Below are 20,690 nucleotides of genomic sequence, written 5' to 3'. Positions count from 1 at the left end.
CTTTATTAAAGTAGCTCATGTTTTAGCAATCTGCTTACATTCTACAACTGTGATAGCTGAGGTAGATAAGGGTTAATACTTCTGATATTTTAGCAAAGTGAAATTCACATCATCAGGTACCAGCATGCACATATTATGGTATGTGCATGCAGGTACTAATACTGGTTAAATGAGACTGAAGAAAGGTAAAACTAATACTGGTAAAATGAGACAAAATTAACCCTAAATCTTCAATGGCACCTTCTAGGCTAAATTGGGTAGCCTTGGTCATTGGGCTGAACATCTGAGGATGAGTGCTTCCCAAACTTCAACCAAATTGGGTACACGAAACTGTCCTAAATTTGGGAAGCACTCATCCTTAGGTCTTCGGTCCACCAGCCAAGACTACCAAATTCTGTCCAGTAGGGGAAGCAATTTAGGACTCTAGGCCCAATTTTGGCTGCCTTTCTTCAGCCTTATTTACTAAGTGTTAGTGCCTGCATGTGCATATCATGCTGTTCTGTGCTCCCTGATGATGGTGATTCGACTTTGTTGAAATATCAGAAGCGTTGATAAGAGATTAATGATAATGTAAACTTAATCATGTAGTGTTGTCACAGTAGTCTGAAAACCCCTTGAGGTTTTCAGACTATTCAGTTTTCATGTTCGCCGCTAGAGGGCCAGGCGAACGGTCGTGTTTTCAGGGAGCTCCCGAAAGCTAAGTACAATTTTGAATGGAAATTAGAATATATATTAAAAATCATAACGTAATATTGTCTAAATTTGGTAGCTTGTTGTGTCTGTGTGATTTTGGTGTAAATTCCGTTAATTAATTTAGTATTTAACGATACGTTTCATAAATTTGAATATGGCGCCAATGCGACATAAGATAATGGCGTCCAAAAATATGACGCCATTGTTCAAAAACTATAATGTGAGAGAATTTGTCCAATGTGATGTGTGTGGAATGTATGCATTCCCGAATGAGGCTGGAGTTTGGATTGAAAGTGATAGTGGTGGGAGAATGTGTAGAAAGTGTATGCAAAGTGAGGAGTCGAAGTATGTGTCAGGTTGTGAGACAGTTATGGTTGAAGAAAGCCAGAATGCGAGTGAAAATAGTGGCTCGATAGGGAATTGCGTTGTACAAGATGGCAATGTGAGCGGTGATCTAAGAAAGAGTGAGAGCAATTATACAGAAAGAGAAAATGGTTTGAATGATAAAAAAAATGAGGAATTATTTGTAGGAAGTGAGATTGCTAGGCTGCGTGCAGTGATACAAAATGCGCAGCGGCAATTAGAGCACCTGCAAAACTCTTTCCAGAGTGATTCGGCTAACGTAAATAAACAGCGTGGGAGAGTTTCCGAAATGAAAGAAAGAGTTGTATGGTGACTCGTTATTAAGAGGAGTAATAGATGGGAGTGTAACTAAATCGTACTTACCGGGTGCGAAATTTAAGGATGTAAGTGAGAGTATTAGAGTGCAAAAACAGAGGGTGAAAGAATTAATAATTGTGGTGGGTACGAATGAATTGAAAGGTGATAAATATTTTATGAGAGAGGACTTGAAAGTATTGTTAAAGATAGCGAAAGAAAAGAGTGACAGAGTTAGAATGGTGAGTCTGTTTCCGCAGTATGACAGAGAGGAGTTTAGAAGGAGGGCCATAATCGCAAAAGACGTTATGCGCAGGTTATGCGGACGGTGTAGTGGGAATTCGTGGACGTGTGGAATAAGTTTGATGGGCGAAAGGACTTATACAAGATGGATGGCCTGCATTTGAATGGACTTGGTGTGCGGAGACTGGAAAAAGTGTTGCTGAATGAAGTGAAAATAGATGTGCAGAACCAGGGAAACTAGAACTACCAAGGAGGGGGGGGGGGGGGTGGATATCCAGACATCAGTGAGACAGTTGAGTGTAAAAATGTATATAATGTACCTGAGCCAGCACTAAGGACAAAAAATGGGAATGGGACATTTAGAATAACGCATCAAGATAGGGGTGGGACAAAGGGATCACTGCAATTCATGTATACTAATGCCAGGAGTATTAGGAACAAGAAGGAAGAATTTTTGGCCTTGATTGGCTCTTCCTGGCCACAGGTTATTGGCATTAGTGAAACATGGCTGACGGAAGATGATATAGTTAGTGGGATAGAATGTGTAGGTTATAGTATGTTTAGGAGGGACAGAGAGAATAAAATTGGTGGAGGGGTGTTATTGATGATAGCTGATGAACTGCAGCCAAGGAGAATTGAAGTATTGCAGGATAGTGAAAGGAGGTCATTTGAGACTATCTGGTGTGAGATTGAGACTGGCAAAACAAAATATATAGTTGGATGCTGCTATAGACCAGGTGATGGAATAGATGGTGGAGATGGTATGCATAAACAAATTGATGAAATGAGTGGAAGGAGGGTAATTATTATGGGGGATTTCAACTATGGTAACATTAATTGGAAGGAGGAGAGGACACATGTGAGGAAGGAAATGGATTTTATTCAATTATTAAGGGATAACTATTTGAAACAGCATGTAATTGAAAATACTAGGGGTGTGAGAGTGCTTGACCTGGTAATAGTATCTGAGAATTTGACTGTAATGAATATGACCATGTTGCCACCTATTGGTGAGAGTGATCATAAGGTCTTGACCTGGGAGGTGGCTAAAGGTGTGCAATTTGTGATTAAGACAGGGTATGTGTGGAATTACCATGCTGGCAAGTATGACAAGCTTAGGAGATTGCTTGGATCAGTGCCATGGCATGTACAACTGCAAGGGCTGGACGTCGATAGAGCATGGGAAGTGGTAAAAGAGCATTTACAGGAGGTTATGGCTGATTGTATACCTAAGGTCCAAATAGTGAAACAAGTAGGGGTTAAATGGATGAATAACACCATTAAACTTGAGCTGCAAAAAAAGAAACAACTATGGAGGGAATTTAAAGAAAGGGGTGACCTGTAGGCACATGAACGGTATAAAGTGCAGGCCAGAAGGGTAACGAGTGTGGTAAAAACAGCAAAAGCCGATTATGAAAGGAAACTAGCTATGCAAGCAGAAGAGAATCCCAAACAGTTCTTTCAATATGCTGCAAGCAAGAAAAAAACTGTACATGGCAAAATAATTTTAAGGAATGACGATGGTCAAGAGTTCACTGAACCAGTCGATATAGTGGAGTTACTGAGTGCACACTTTGCAAAAGTATATCATCCAGGTGGTGACGTTGAAAAAATGAAGGAACCATTAGTTTATACGGGAATTGTGATGAATGAAGTGGAGGTGAATAGTCTATTACAGAACCTTAATGTGAATACATCTGTGGGATTGGATGGTATACCGGCACGGGTCTTGCATGAAGCGGCTAAGGAATTATCAGTGCCCTTGACCATGTTGTTTAATCTGAATCTCGGGTCTGGCTTAGTCCCGAAGGCGTGGAAAGAGGGGAAAATAGTTTCACTGCATAAAGGAGGATCCAAGACTATGGTTGCAAATTACCGACCGATCAGCATATCAGGAGTCGTTGTCAAGGTCTTGGAGAAAGTAGTCAAGGGAAAAATACAGGAATGGATTGATGAAAATGAGATACTGTACAGAGGATAGCATGGCTTTGTGAAGGGTAGATCATGCCTCAGTAACTTGCTCAAGTTTTATAACAAGGTGACGGCTGAACTGGATAGGGGAAATGGGTTTACAGTGATACTGCTGGACCTGGCAAAGGCGTTTGACAGGATACCACATGGAATTCTAATCCGTAAACTACAACATATGGGAATGGATATAGGGTTGGTGAGATGGATAGCTGGGTGGTTGATGGAGAGATATCAAAGAGTAGTTTATTCAGGAGTAGAATCCAAAAGACGGCCTGTGACTAGTGGTGTGCCACAGGGTTCTGTTCTTCGACCACTGCTGTTTAATCTGTTCATTAACGATATAGGGAAGGGTCTAAGTGGGACAGTTCATTTGTTCGCTGATGATGCAAAGTTGGGTAGGGCGATAGTGAACGCAGAAGATGTCAAAGTCTTGCAAGATGACTTAGATAGATTGGAGTTCTGGACTAAGGAGAATGGATGTCAATTTAATGTGACAAAATGTAAGGTTATGCATTTTGGAGTGAAAAGATTAGCAGCAGTATACCACATTGGTGGAACTGTACTTTAAGAGATTGATGAGGCCAGGGACTTGGGAGTGTTGGTGGATAGGGAGATGAAGTTTAGGGGGCACATTGTGAAAGTAGCTAAATCAGCTCATCAACTCACTTGGTTATTGAAAAATACCTTGACGAGCAGAGACAAGCAAGTTATTGTACCTCTGTACCGAGCCCTGATAAGACCTCATCTCGACTACTGTGCCCAGATTTGGTCACCTCCGTTCCTTCTTGATGGGGAGGAGGTGGAGAGGATCCAGAGGCGAGTGACTAAGATGATAGCAGGTCTATGGAATGAACCATATGAGAACAGGTTGAAGATTTGTGGGTTGCAGAAACTAGTTGATAGGCAGAAAAGGGGAGATATGATTGAGCCATTCAAATTGCCAGAAGGATTCTATAGGATTAATTCAGATGATATTTTTGAGATCAGGACTGCTGGTGGGAGAACTAGGGGACACCCATGGAAGCTGGGCAAGAGCGTGGTTAGCAGAGGTGTTAGAGCTGGGTTCTTTACTTTTAGAGTGGTAAATGAGTGGAATAAGCTGGCAGAGTCTGTTGTGGGTGCTATGACAGTGAGCGAGTTCAAGGCAAGGTATGATAGATACTGTGAGAATGTTGAACAGTTGTGTGAACATGATGTTCCGGGCCTCCCTCGATGAGTCTAAGGACTCCTGGAGTAGCCCGTAGTAGTAATAATAATAATACCTATCAGGGTATCGATGATATTATCATAAATAATATTACCCTCAATCTACACAATTCGCTGAAGACAAGCCAGAAACTCTGGGAGCGATGAATGAATGAGAAGTTTAAAGGCCATATTGTACAGTGGTTAGGTCATTGCATTGGATTATTACTATTATGATATTCTTATTAATATTCCAGAACTTCATGGAGTAATAAGACTTATCATGAGAAGTCGATTTTGGGTAACACAAAATAGATTTACCCATATGCTGCAACTTAAATCTCAGCTTATCATGTAGCACCCTATGCCTATGCACAATCCAGAAAAAAGGACATTGTATGCCTTTCCCTCATAAATGCCCTTCTTACTTAATTATGAAAAGCAACCAGATTACTGAAGCAACAGTACCCTTATCACAAATTCATATTGGCCACCATAAATAATATTACCTTCAATCTACACAATTCTATATATATATCAACTCTTAACCAATTATTACAAAATCTTAACCACAGAAGTATGAACCAGTCTATAGTTTGATACTTCTATTTTATCACCACCCTTATGCAATGCCACTATCTCATCCTCCTTCCACTCCTTAGGAACATACCTCATTAGACTTGAAAAAATAAACACTGAGTCAATAACATGGTCAATTCTTTAGCATGCATGCACATAAAACATCTGGAAAATCTCATCCAGTCCCGCTGCCTTGCTGACATCCATTAGTGCTCAGTATTGATGACGCATGCTCTTCATCCACATCTAATTCTGCAATTCCTTCCCATCTGTCTCGAAATAAGATCAACTTTATCAGAATGAAACATCCATAATAAAGTAATCATTAAATTGCCCAACTACATCATCTGCATTGGTTATCGGATTACTATCCCCATCTAATAAGATCATTCACTTATCAACATTTCTCCTCCTACAGATCAAATAGCGAAGACATTCCTAGGAGAATCCTTTAGATCTGCTAAAACCTCTGTGCTAGTCTCCTCATATATTCTAATTTTTCTCTCCTTACTACACTAATTACCTAATTTTGTAATGTGAGCCTTATATTCCTCAAGCAGCTATTCTCCCCCCCCCCCCTCTCTCTCTTAATATGTCTTCCATAAAATCTTTTTCCACAACCTGCAATTCTTGTTTGATTTCTCTAATCACCCATTTATTTAAAATATTTTATATTCTTAATCAAGATATGAACAAAATGCCATCACTTTCAAAATGTTTCTTAACAAGCCCCCATGCACTAGTGACCTCTCTCTCATCATCTTCTTCTACTCACTGTACTGTCACAAATTGATTTCTAATTCCATTATAAACACCGATTTTAAACATAAATCCATAAATTCCTTCCTCACTGATATTTACAGACTTATTCATTCTCCAATTCTGGACTACAGGGTCACTCTCAAAACCAGAGGGGAGGAGGAGAAAATATGACATCAATTATATAATGACTAGAATAGAAACAGAACAGTATAATTTTTTTTTTTTTTTGTGAAAAGAGCAAGAAGAAGTGGGGATTGCTGTTGATGATAGCAGAGAAATTATGCTTGCACAAAGTTGGAATACAAGGAAGAAATAATGGCAGTGATTTTGAGACAGAGCATTGCAGACAGGATGAGATACTTAGTTTGATAAATCTGGAAATGTGGGCGGTAGTGACAAAGAAATGTATAGCAAAGTGGCTTGGATAACAAGAGAAAAGTGATCATTATGAGTGATTTTAATTAGGGTAATACTGATTGAAATGAAGAGATAGCATCTGGGATTAAGGAAAACAAATTTCTCAAGTTTGGGAACAACAATCTTAAACAACATGCCAATGAGGGTACATGAGGGTTGAGAGTCTTAGATGTGATAATATCATCAAAGGATGTAATTCTGAATGGGGTATTTAATCTTTCTCTAGTTGGTGAGTATGACTATTATCTAATCATCTTGGTTGTTGTCAGTAATTTTTTATTTTTATTTTTATTATGTGACACCTCCAGGGAGTCCAAAGACTCATTGAGGGAGGGCACCTACTTTACAACTCTCTCTGTCTCCACCACTCAATTCACCAACTACAATGAATCACAACTACACGAACATTAGCTACGCCTACCACCACCACCACCACAGACATTGTCAGTACAACACAAAATTGTACTAAAATTGTCAGTACAACACAAACAAGTATTTTCACAGACAATCACAAACATTTATGCACATGGTGGGGTTCGAACCCACAGCCTTTTGGCTAGGGAGCAGATACACTAACCACCTGGCCAACCAGGAGAGCTATAATTATCGCCGCCTTGGCTGTGATTGTGGTGGCTGTCATAGGCTCACTCTGTCAATGAGACAAAAAGTCTCAATTTCCTCAATCCTACTCCGAGGACCTCTCCTCTGTAATGTGAGAACTTCTATGAGGAAAGGATATAAGTGGAAATGGCTAAAGTAGAAGTAAAATAGATGAATGAAAAGATGTATGACATCTGGAACAATAAGACTTTGTGGAGGCACACAAGATAATAATAATATTAATGATGTTAATGATTTTGGAAAATTTGGATGGGGATATTCAGTTGTTTGCAGATGATGCAAAGTTGGGGGCAAACTATGAAGAGTAGAGAAGTTGTTGTGGCCTTACAAGAAGAATGGAATAAATTGAGTGAGTGGGCACAGGAATGGGGATGCAAATTCAATCTTGCAAAATGTAAGGTTTTAAAATTTGAGAAACAAACATTGGGTGTAGAATTTAAGCTTAGTGGGGATATATTGTTCAAGGTGGAGGAAATAAGAGATCTTGGAGTGATAGTGGATAAGGATCTAAAATTTAGGGGACACATTGCCAAAATTGTCAGTATAACACAAAAATTCTGAGAATGATGTGGAGGACACTGACGTGTAGAAGTAAGGAGGCTCTGGTTTCATTGTATAAGGCTTTGATTAGACTACACATGGCACAGATTTGTTCACCTGGTTTTCAAATGGGGTGGGGGGGGGGGGGGGTGGGGGGGGGGGGGGGTGGGGGGGGGGGGGGGTGGGGGGGGGGGGGGGTGGGGGGGGGGGGGGGTGGGGGGGGGGGGGGGTGGGGGGGGGGGGGGGTGGGGGGGGGGGGGGGTGGGGGGGGGGGGGGGTGGGGGGGGGGGGGGGTGGGGGGGGGGGGGGGTGGGGGGGGGGGGGGGTGGGGGGGGGGGGGGGTGGGGGGGGGGGGGGGTGGGGGGGGGGGGGGGTGGGGGGGGGGGGGGGTGGGGGGGGGGGGGGGTGGGGGGGGGGGGGGGTGGGGGGGGGGGGGGGTGGGGGGGGGGGGGGGTGGGGGGGGGGGGGGGTGGGGGGGGGGGGGGGTGGGGGGGGGGGGGGGTGGGGGGGGGGGGGGGTGGGGGGGGGGGGGGGTGGGGGGGGGGGGGGGTGGGGGGGGGGGGGGGTGGGGGGGGGGGGGGGTGGGGGGGGGGGGGGGTGGGGGGGGGGGGGGGTGGGGGGGGGGGGGGGAAACAGGTTTTATACATTGAAAGTTGTGAATGATCAGAATGCAGTACCTGAGAGTGTGGGGTCTGCAGAGAATTTGAATGTGTTTAAGGTAGGGTATGATGAGCTCAGTGTATGACAAAAGGAACCTCCAAGATTAGTCTGTGACTTTATGTATTCTTAGGATAAATAATAAGAAAAATAATTTCATGATCTGTTCATAATATTCTTGTTTTTATCCTTTACCCAAGTATGAACAGGTGAAGTAATATCATAATATGTTACTGGTATCTCATAATGCACTATGGCCAAAATGCACAGATTCACTGCACTATTCCATTCATCAGAAGGATATATTGTCATGTATTATGGGACTTCCCACTACTTAGATTGGTTTCAACCTTTATTGCAGTGAAAAAAAAAAATGTGAAGGAGTGTTCATGAAAGTTTTAGTATAAGAATGGAAAGGTTTTATTATTATTATTATTATTATTATTAGCAATAACTTCCCTTTCCCTGCTTGTCAGTATGTTCTTCAGCAACCATGCAATTTGATATGCTGTTTTGAGCACATCTGCAATATGCCTTCTAAACTTCAGTTCTCTGTCCACAATAACCACAAAGTCCCTTGCCTTGTCAACTTAACTTCTTGCAGTTCAGTTCCATTAATATAGTACACAGCAAATGATCTCATTCTCCAGAGTGCATCCCCTTATACTAAGCCACATTAAACTGAGAGGCATTTGCATTTACCTTATCCCATACCATCAGCATATTTAAGTCATCCTGCAAGATAACACCATCAGTTTCACTGACTATTGCTCTTCCCAATTTTGCATCATCAGCAAACAAGTTGATATCCTGTTAAATTATTTCCAATATCATTAATGTAGAAATTAAATAACAGAGGACCAAGTACTGAGCCCTGAGGTACACCATTAGTCACCTGCCTTCTCTTGAACTCAGTTCCTCCATACACTAGTCTTTGATATCTGTCCATCAGCCACCCTGTGGTCCAAATCACTAGCTTTGGATCCATTTCCATTTACTGGGAATGGATTTATATAATAATAATAATAATAATTTATTATTATTATTATTATTATTATTATTCAGGCCTCCATGGAGTCAAAAGACTCATCGTGGGAGGTCCCTCCTAAGAACACAAAGTCTGTCAAGACTCATCGGGGGAGGTCCCCCTTAAGAAACACAAAGTCTATCATACCACTCCTTAAACTCATTGACCGTTCTCGCTCCCACCACTCCATCAGGCAATGCACTCCACGGCTCAACCACCCTCCACGCAAAGAAACCACTCCTTACCCTCTTGCTCACAGTTTCCCCTCATAACCTCCAGGGATGGCCTCTTGTCATCACTCCCTCCTGCTGTTCAACCAAGCGAAAGAACTCCCCAGTGTCAATCCTGCAACCACCTCTCAACAGTTTAAAAGTCTCAATCACATCACCTCTCCCTCTTCCATCCACCAAACTCTGCAGTCCACATTCCCTCAGCCGATCCTCATAACTTATGCAACAGAGTTCCATGTAGAATCCTTTCAAATGCCTTTACAAAGTCCAGCAGTATCACTGAGTAAGGATTTCCTTTATCCTACTCCACTGTTACTTTATTATAGAAAGTAAGTAAGTTACTAAGGAAAGACCTACCCTTCACAATACCATGCTGTCCCTTAAAAAGTATCATATTTCTGTCTGCCCAGTCCTGAATTCTAATTTTTATTAATTTCTATAAAACCTTAACCACCACTCTTGATATACTGATTGGACTATAATTTGCTAATTCTGTCTTGGAGCCTTATTTATCATTCACAAACAGAACCCTAGGGTATGCCACTAGTTACCCTCCTTTTTTGAGACTGCTCCATCATATATACAACCTGTTGGTATCGTTCAGAGAACCAATCTCCTATCCATCTAATAACCAGAATACCATTATCTATTCCCATCCTCTGCATCTTATACACCAACTTATTATGTGATAATCTATCAAACACTTTGCAAAGTCCAAGAATATCACTGTATGTGATTCTCCCTTCATAAAACACACCTGTTACCCTATCATGAAATGCAAGTAAATTGCTAAAACAGGACCTAACCTTTACAAATCATGTAGCCCATCATAAAGAATGCTATGTTCATCAACCCAATCCTGTATTCTATTCCTACCCAATCTCTCCAACACCTTGACCACAACTACAATTATACAGACTGGTCTATAATTGGAAACTTCTGTCCTAGAACTATGTTTGTGGAGTGGTACTATTTTGCCTTCTTTCCCGTGCTTAGGAACCCTAACCACTGCAAGACTTTCATTAAATAACCAGGTTAAGGCATATCCAACTGTGGAGTACATTCTTAAGAATGCGGTGTTATGGTGAATACATGGTGTTATGTCATCCCTTCCCATAGCCTTATTAACATATAACCCAACCAACACTGATACGCTTCTGATTCTTTCACTTCCAAATTCTCCTAATACTTGCCTCCCTTCTATATATTGCACAACAAAATTTACACCAGTATGATATATGCTGATAAAGTGCTCATTCAATTATTCCACTATATCCTTTGCAAATATAATTCTGCTGCCATAACTATCCACCAGTGTCAACCTGCCATAATTATTCTTTCTCTTGCTTGCCATATAGTGAACAAAGGTTAAAAAATTCAAGGAATTTTTTTTAACCTTTACACCTTGGCCTGACCAGTCAATCTCCTCTCATCCTGCACCTTTTCTTTCTTTACTATGCTCATCAGGCTTTCTAGCCTGAACTTTATACTCTTCATGGATCCAATTACCACCAACTATACCTCCACCATAGCATTTATTCACTTATTTATTTATTCACTTAACCCTTGGTATGCAGTTATACATTGCTTTTATCAGATATGGCCTTGTGAGTTTCCATGCATTGTCAACATCTTTTAAGCTCAGCTCATCTACCCAATGCACTGATGATAACTGACTACAGAGCTTCCTATTATCACTCACTTTATACTTCTGCATATATCCATTTTTTGCAGTAACCTTTTCTTGTTTCATCATTTCCCAAACAAGTACCTCATGATAGTAACCTGCAGAGAGAAAAAAATGGCGGCTGCATTGTCATTCCATGATTTTAATTTGGATTTCAGTAGGTTCGTTAAGTGTGAGGTCTGTTATATGTATTCCTTCGATTACATAAATGATTTGTGGATGTTTAGTGCGGATGGAAGAAGGGTGTGTGCGAAATGTGACCTGAACGAGGAATTGATGAATGCGAATATGAAGTTGATAACAGAAAGTGCTAGTACCGATTGTGTCGTGAGTGCACGTTTGAAAGAGGATGGCGGGAAAGACAGGCGAAAAAATGTTAAAAAATCAGGAAAAAAGAAAAAGAGCGATTTGACAACCGTAACGGATGTTAAAAGGGACGAAAGTGAGGCGGAAAGAAACGAAATTGAGAGAACGAATGAAAGTAGAAATGGCGTGGTGCAGAAATCGCAAGTAAAAAAAATCGAAAGAATGAATGATTGCGAAAAAAGAATGACTGATGGCGAAAGTTGGACGCATGTTGGAACGAAAGTACTGAACCAAAGAAAGATGAATGACAGTAAAAGTGAGAAGAATGATAGCGAAAGTTGGACGCATGTTAGTCCGAAAGTACGGAAACAAAGAAAGATATGTGAGAGTGAAAGTGAGAAGAATGACAGTGAAAGTTGGACGTATGTTGGACCGAAAGTACGGAAACAAAGGATGAATGAGAGGGAAAGTGAGAAGAGAGGGTCGAGAGTTAGAAAGTTAGAAAGATTTAATGATAGAGTGAATGTGTCGCGAGGTTCAGAAGGTGAATTGGATTGGATGAAGCAAGAAATGAAATGGATGCGGAATGAAATTAAGAGAATGCAGGTCAAAACTATTAAAATAAATCATGATGGCATGAAAGAGTTAACAAAAGATGAGCGAGTGGCATTGTATGGTGACTCCATTATTAAAGGTGTGCTAGAGGATAAAATGCACAAGGTATGTTTTCCAGGCGGTAAAATGAGTAGAGTGATTGAGGCATTGAATATGAGGCGGGAACGAGCAAAAGAGTTAATTGTATTAATTGGTACGAATGATTTGAGAGAGAACAAGGAGCATGTCAGAATGAATGTCAGGAGACTGCTTGGAAAGATAAAGGAGAATAGTGTGACAGGAAGGGTGGTCAGTGTGTTGCCTAGGTATGATTGTGGTGAAATGAGGCGGAGAGCAAGGATTATGAATGATATTCTGGCTGAAATGTGTGAGGAGATGGGAGTACAGTTTGTTAATGTGTGGAATGAGTTTGAGGGACGAAGTGAGCTGTATGGGAGCGATGGACTGCATTTGAGTGGTTATGGTGTGAGTCGCTTGGAGAGACTGCTGCTGGAAGGTAGAGAAGTGAATAGAGAGAATGAATCAGATCGAGAGGGGAGTGATGTGGAAGAGCAGGAGAGTAAGACAGGAGAGATTGAAGGAGTGGAAATGAATGTGGAAGTGAGTGGTATAAGTATAGATAATGAGAGAATGGGTGTGCAGGAGGAACAGGGAAACGGGGAGGCTCAGGGTGGACAGGGATACACAGCGTGAGAAAGGTGGATGCTCCAAGAGGAGGTGAGAGAATGTGTAGGCAGGAAAGTAATGGGATGATCAGGGATCAAAAGGAAACAGATGGAATTGCAAAGGGTTCTAAAATGAAGAAGCAGAAAGGGAAATGGCCCCAGTCCAGCATGGAGAGATCACATCGAGTGAGTGGTATCAGTGGAACTAGCTGTAGATCCAGAAATGAGTTGTTGTGTTTGTATACCAATGCTAGAAGTATAAGAAACAAGGCGGATGAAATGGTTGCACTAATTGCGTCTGTGCACCCAGAGATTGTCGGAATAAGTGAGACATGGTTAGATGAGGATGACATCCTGACAGGAATAGAGATGGAAAGGTATGATGTGTTTCGTGAGGATAGAAGGGGTAAAAAGGGAGGGGGAGTGCTATTGATGATAGAGAAAGAGTTATGTCCATACAAGGTAGAGATGCAAGGGGGAAATGGGGCCAGTGGTTTTGAGGCAGTATGGTGTGAGATAGAGGTGAATAGATTCAAATACTTGGTGGGATGTTGTTATAGACCTGGTAATGTGGATGGTGGTGATAGTGAAATGTATAGTCAAATAAGCCAAGAAAATAAGAAAAGGATGATCATTATGGGTGATTTTAATTATGGCAATATAGATTGGAATGAAGAGATAGCAACTGGAAGTAAAGAAAATGAGTTTCTTGAGTTTTTGAGGGATAACTACCTCAGACAGTATGTAACAGAGGGCACAAGAGGATTAAGGGTCTTGGATTTGGTCATCTCATCGGAGGATGTAATTATCAATGAGGTATCAAATCATCCACCAATTGGCGAAAGTGACCATGAGGTGATTACTTGGGTGGTTGCCAGCAGTGCAAGGACCCCTGTGAAAAAAGGGTATATGTGGAACTACAAGGGGGGTGATTATGAAGAGCTCAGGAGACAGCTTGCAGGTGTAGCATGGAATGAGGAGTTAGCTGGAAAAGAGATCAATGCAGCTTGGGGGGATTTTCAAAAAATATTTAGTGGATGCAATGTCTAAATGTATACCACGGGTGAGAAGGTTAAATAAGTTAGGTGTGAGATGGATGAATAAAGAGATTAAGCATGCAATACAGAGAAAAAGGGCATTGTGGAGGCAGCATAAGAGAAGTGGAAGTAACCAATTTCATGAGTTCTACAAAGACCAGGCAAGGAGAGTGACTTGGTTGGTGAGAGTAGCTAAAGAGAGGTATGAACAGCAGTTAGCTAATGAAGCTAAAAAGAATCCTAGGGAGTTCTTTCGATATGTAGCCAGCAAAAGAAAGAATGATTATGGAAGGATGACATTGATTGGAGGAAATGGTATAAAGACAGCTGTTGCAGAATGTGTGGTGGAGATACTTAATGAGCAGTTCATAAAGATCTTTCAATCTTGTGAATGTGACTTCATGGAGAGATTAAGAGCAGTTGATGATGGGGAGGAGAGACTGACTGTAAGTGAGCAAGAGGTGTTTGGGGAGTTGAGTAAACTAGATGTAAATAAGGCTGTGGGACTTGATAATATATCACCGCGTATTCTGAAGGAATGTGCCAGAGAGTTGACACCTGCCTTGACATATTTTTTTAATACGAGTCTTGCACTTGGTCAAGTCCCTAAAGAGTGGAAGGAGGGCAAGATTGTGCCACTTCATAAAGGAGGTGATCGAACTCAAGCATCAAACTATAGGCCTATCTGTGTGTCAGGTGTTGTGGTTAAGTTGTTGGAGAAGCTTGTGAGAACTAGGATCCAGAGTTGGGTTGACAACAATGGTATAATCTTTGATGGACAGCATGGATTTGCTAAAGGGAGGTCGTGTTTTAGTAATCTACTTACTTATTACAATAAAGTGACTGCTTCCTTGGACAGAGGAGAAGGATACACAGTAATATACTTGGATTTCGCAAAAGCTTTTGATAGAGTGCCTCATGATAAGTTGACAGTCAAACTAGAGCAGATGGGGTTGGATATTAGATTAGTGCATTGGATTGGAGACTGGCTATCTGATAGGTATCAACAAGTTGTGTATGGGGGTGCAATATCCAGGAAAAGGAAAGTCACTAGTGGAGTGCCTCAGGGATCTGTTTTAGGGCCATTACTATTTAACTTGTATATTAATGATATTGGCGAAGATTTGGATGGAGATATTCAGTTGTTTGCAGATGATGCAAAGTTGGGACGAACCATAAAGAGTAGTGAAGATGTTGTGGCCTTGCAAGAAGACTTGAATAAATTGAGTGATTGGGCAAGCAAATGGGGATGTGAGTTCAATGTTGCAAAATGTAAGGTTTTAAAATTTGGAAAACAAAGATGGGATGCAGAATTTATGCTTGGTGAAAATATATTGTTGGAAGTAGAGGAAATAAGAGATCTGGGAGTGGTAGTGGATAAGGATCTAAAATTTAGGGGTCACATCGCCAAAATTGTGAAGACAACACAAAGACTTCTGGGAATGATGAGGAGGACACTGACATGTAGAAGTAGGGAGATTCTTGTTCCATTGTATAAGGCTTTGATTAGGCCACACATGGACTATTGTGCCCAGATTTGGTCACCTGGTTTTCAGAAGGATGAAGAGATGTTGGAAAGGGTCCAAAGGCGACTGACTAAGGTAGTTTCTGACCTCTGGAATGTCGAGTATGAGGAAAGATTGAAAAGATGTAATTTGCAGAGACTAGTGGAGAGAAGGAAGAGGGGAGATATGATAGAGACCTACAAGTTGGTAAGGGGTTGCTATAGGATCAATGGTGGAGAAGTTCTACAGCGAATAGTGGGAGATCAGGGGAGAACCAGAGGTCATCCCTGGAAACTGTATAAAGAGGGTGTGAGTAGGGGAGTGAGAGGCAGGTTTTTTTCGTGCAGAGTTGTGAATGATTGGAATGCCTTGCCTGAGAGTGTGGTGTCTGCAGGGAGTTTGAATGTGTTTAAGACCCGGTATGATGAGATGTGTGTGAGATAAAAGGACCTCCTAGATGAGTCTTTGACTCCATGAGGTCTTGTTTAATAATAATAATAATAATAATAATAATAATGATCACCCTCACCAACTGGCAACATCGTTAAGATCTCATTAACAACTACATCTCGTAAAGTTATCACCAAATTTACATTAAACATTAAAAACATTAAAGCCTCTAGTTGCTTCAGTCACATGCTGCTTAAGATATTTATCTCTCATAAATTCAACAAAATCACACTCTTTGTTTCCATACACTATCTCCTCCTTCCATACTATGTTCCTGCAATTAAAGTCACCCATTCTTTCAGGATCACCTTCTTTCTACATGCACAACTAATTTGCCTAAACATTTCACAATCAGTATTCTCTACATTCCCTGGCCTATAACAGCATCCTATCAGATATAGTAGCCTGATTTTAATTTTTAATTAATGCAAAGACTGAATAACAATGTACTGATGACTGCTCCCTGGGGGTACACACTGATCACCATAAATCTTGCAGATTACACCACTTTCAGATATATGTGAGTCCACCATCCTGTTATCTAAACTAGCAGTTTATAATCCAATCCCATATCCTACAACTTACAACAGCCTTCCATGCAGAATCCTGTCAAAAGTTTTATCACAGTCCAAAATTATTGTGGTGCATCAATTTCATTTGTCCATCTCATCCATTTAATGATTATTAAATGGATGAGATGGTTATTAATGATTATTAAATTACATACATTTAATTATGGATGTACAGGGTGGCCATAATTAAAGAGGAGCATTCAGAGCCCTGTAGAAAAAAATGTATCGGACAAAATTCAACCAAACTTGGTGTAAGTACACTCTGGAACATGGGGATTTTATTTATAGAAGATAAAAAATACAAAATTCTGCCACCAGGGGACATTTTGCATTATAAGCACTTGGTTTGGGATTAATCAAACAATAATGGCTAGAAGAGACACAACAAATTAATTTTTGTGTTCATGTAATTTAGAGATGTGTTTCAATATGTCCTCCTTTCAGATGCTCTAAGAACTGCATTTTGTGAATGGCATTTTCTACAGTGGAATGCAAAAGATCTCAATGATTTGCCTCACATGCTGCATTATTCTATCTTTCAAGGTTGCCAAATCTGGAATATGTCCTTCATACACCATGTGTTTCAGATGGATCCACAACCAAAACTAACATGGGTTGAGATCAGGTGAATGAAGTGGTCATGCTGTAGAAAATGCACGCCTGTGAAGTTTTCGTAACATTTGCTGTACTGGCAATCCAATGTGAGGTGGTGCTCCATTCTGCATGAATATGAGAGTCAAAGCTCCTTCACTGCTGCAGTTGCAAAACAACAAAGTTGTGTAGCATCTTACAATACCTAACAGCAGAGACGATACAAGTTACTAGTCTTGTCAGGTGAAGTTCTTCGAAAAAGTGTGGAATGATAATAAACAATGCAGTGAAACCACATCACACTTTCAGCAAGGGATCTGATGGAACACATGAGGATTATTCATAGCTCAAATGCAGTAATTGTGTGAGTTAACACTACTGTTCAGATAAAAATGTACCTCGTCACTTTACAAGAGCATCCCACGACCATGCATCAGCCCACTCCATTCGAGTTAAGAATGTTCAGGCCAAATTGCAGTTGAGTTTCTGCATCACCATGAAGCAAAGCTTGAGTATGGGAGATCTTGTAGGGCAAAAACCTCGGCATATGACATACGATTTTCCACACAGTTGAGTATGCCAGGTCCAGTTGCCTTGATATTGCCTGAGCACTGCTGGACCCTTGTGCGTTATTCAGTCTGTGTTCCATGACGGCAGTTGTAACTTTGTCAACTTGTTGAGGAATAATCCATTTGCACACTCGACCTGGACTCGCTGCTAAAGATCTGCTATTTTCAAATCATAAAATCATTTTTCTAAGGTTTGTTATTGTCATTGGACCTTTTCTCCTATCCTTCAAATGTCCGAATTCTCGAATCATGGAATTAATGTTACCACATTGGGGTTAGTAAAGCTTGATTAGCAATGCACGTTCCAGTAAGGTGAGATCCATAGCACTTCAGGCTTATCAGAATGACAAAATTCCATTTTGTCTTCCTTATATCCACCAACTCATTAGTAGAAACAGTGAGATTATGCAAATATCACACAATTCTAGCACTAATTTCTGCTGGAGGAGAAATTTGTACTTTTTGTTTTTTTTTTCTGTAAATCAAAACCTCATGTTCCAGAATGTACTCACACCAAGTTTGGTTGAATTTCGTCCAATACATTTTTTGTTAAAGTGCTCCAAACACCTCCTCTTTAATCATAGTCACCCTGTATATAGATATCAAGGCCAGTATGGCGGTTAATATGAGCCAAGTTCCAAAGGAGTGGACAAAGGGCAAGATTATACTGCTTCATAAGAGAGAGAGAGGTGGCGACTAAAGCTTCAAATTAGAGATCAATTCATGTGTTTTGGTTAAAGTACTAGAGAGGTTAGCGAGAAAGGGACATTCTCTTTGAGTTTGCTAAAGGTAGATCATGTTTTGGTAATCTGCTTACTTATTACATTAAGATGGCAGGTGCACTGGACAAGAGAGATGCATGCACAGTGATCTACTGAGATTTTGGAAAAAGTTTTTGATAGACTGCCAAATGATAATATTATAGTTAGATGTGCACTAACCAATTATCCAACAGATGGAGTTGGATAATTGGTTAGTGCACTGGACTGAAAAATTACTATCTGAGGTCAACAAGATATTGCTCCCCATATCAGCAAGTTGTATATGGGGGAGCAATATCCAAGAAGAGGAAAATCACTAGTGGTGTGCCTCAAGAGTTCATTGTAAGGTCTTGAGAAGATGACAGTTTTGAATTGGAATATTCAGTTGTTTGTGGATGATATTGTAATTTTGATATTGTGATGAGGATGGTTAAGGACTGCAACTGAATGAAATGGACATATCTGGAGTCCTTAACCATCCTCATTCCTAGAAGAAGAGTGAGAAGGGTTAAAAGTTTTAAAAACTATAGAGCCAGTATGACTGTTAACTGACATGTTCCTTTGGGTAGTTTGTTGTTTTGAAGGATGAAAATGCTGAGTTTCCACAGGTGAACCTTTGACATCTCCAAATGAGACCAGCTAACTCATTTTCATTTGAAAAATCTTCTTTTTATTATTATTGTTTTCAGACTACCATGGAGTCAATAGGAGGTTGCTATGACACAGACTCATACAGCTCATCATACTGTTCTTAAAGGCAATGCATTCTATTCAATCACCCCCCCCTCCTCCATGCAAAATCCTGCTCCCTCATTCCCTTGCTCACAACTTCCTTTTACAGCTTATATCTGAAAATTATAGATCATCATCATCATCATTCACATCAGTTAATAGAATACAAGGAAGAACAAGCCAGCCTGGTATTGGCCAAGTGGTTAGCATATGCGCTCTCCAGCCAAAAGGCTGCAGGTCTCAATCCCACTGTGGGCACGGTTGTTTGTGATTGTCTGTGAAAATACTAGTGGCAAACAGTAGGTGGTGTTGATTTAGATGATGCAGTTCGCTGTAGTTGGTGGAGTGAGTGATAGAGACGGACAGTTGTGGAGTGAGTGCCCTCCCTTGATGAGTCTTTGGACCCTTGGAGGTGTCACATAATAATAATAATAATAATTAAACAATGAACAAATTTTAAACAGTGAGAGCCACATGATGTTATACATAAAACAGTACAATGCTGAAACTGAGGAAACAGTATTATTTGATATTACTTAATTGTAAAATTAATTAAAAAAATAATTATGTGTGATTAGAATAAGACTTTCCCATAATTTTGAAAGTGAGAGATAGTCATTCTGATTCAAGTTCAGATGATGGAGGAAGGCTTCAGTGCTTTCTTTAAACAAATGTTCAAACTTATGGTGACACCAATGGGACAAGCATGTTTCAGACCATGGGATTTTGTGGTCAGTCTCTCTTCCATGATGTGCAATACCAGATTTTTCAAGTTTCCAATTCATGATGTAGGACTAGTATTTTTTGCATTTTTTCCCCTGCCGAACATCCAATTTGTCCAAAATAAGAGAGGTGACAGACACAAAATTTGATAGATGTTAGGAAGAGCCAGAGGTGCCAAGATTTCGGTAAATCTGATAGACACATATATAGGAATGGCTGAAGGAAGAGGAGATTGTTTAGAGATGTTATCATGGATTTGTAAAAGAGAAATCGTATTTCAGCAATCTGGTCACATGTTATAATGATATTTCAAGAGTAGTTTATGAGATAAATACATATACCATGATATTTCTAGTTTGCATTAGATGATTATCTTTAGATGGTTTCTGATTATGTTTAGATGTTGAGAACCATGATGGCAGTTTGTTGAATGGAATAAAAGTCGTCGCCCGATTAAATTATTAAGAATTCTGTCTAGGAAGGATAATTTGTTTTCTTTTTCTATTTCCATAGTGAAATTAATTCACAGATATAGATTATTTATTTTAGCTAGAAAGATAGGTAATATTTTTCATTATGACTCCAAATAGCAAAACACTGTATAGATTTTAAGAAACGTTATGGCACAAGTATCCTTAAAAATAATCACTGTTTTAAAAAAATGTTGCATCAATGTAGGACTAATATTAATAATAACAATAATATTAATATTATATAATGTATTATAATTTATAATATATATATATATATATACACACACACAGTAAAACCCAGTTTTCACGTTCCCGCAATTTACGTTTTCTGCCATTTACGCCATTTTCCATTGGTCCTGTCTTAAGGCCTATTCTTACGATATATTGTTTTCCCGCCATTAACAACTTGATGTGGATGTTAT

The 20,690-nt window shown here is 40.2% G+C and overlaps 1 protein-coding gene across 1 annotated transcript in view; it reads right to left on the bottom strand.

Moving 5' to 3' along the window:
• The window catches only part of LOC150108468 (dynein axonemal heavy chain 7-like), a 990,001-nt gene that overhangs the window by 545,369 nt on the left and 423,942 nt on the right, over window positions 1-20,690 (bottom strand). Inside the window, exon 21 of the mRNA XM_090390473.1 lies at window positions 9,028-9,135. Within this exon, the coding sequence (XP_090246599.1) occupies window positions 9,028-9,135 (108 nt within the window). The remainder of the gene's footprint in view (window positions 1-9,027; window positions 9,136-20,690) is intronic.

Source organism: Typopeltis vanoorti, chromosome 3 (genome assembly GCF_054136105.1).
Source record: "Typopeltis vanoorti isolate ZY-2024b chromosome 3, IOZ_Tvanoo_1.0, whole genome shotgun sequence".
Lineage (NCBI taxonomy): Eukaryota > Metazoa > Arthropoda > Arachnida > Uropygi > Thelyphonidae > Typopeltis > Typopeltis vanoorti.
The sequence above is the reverse complement of the archived record's forward strand: the minus strand, read 5'-3'. Positions and strand labels throughout refer to the sequence as shown.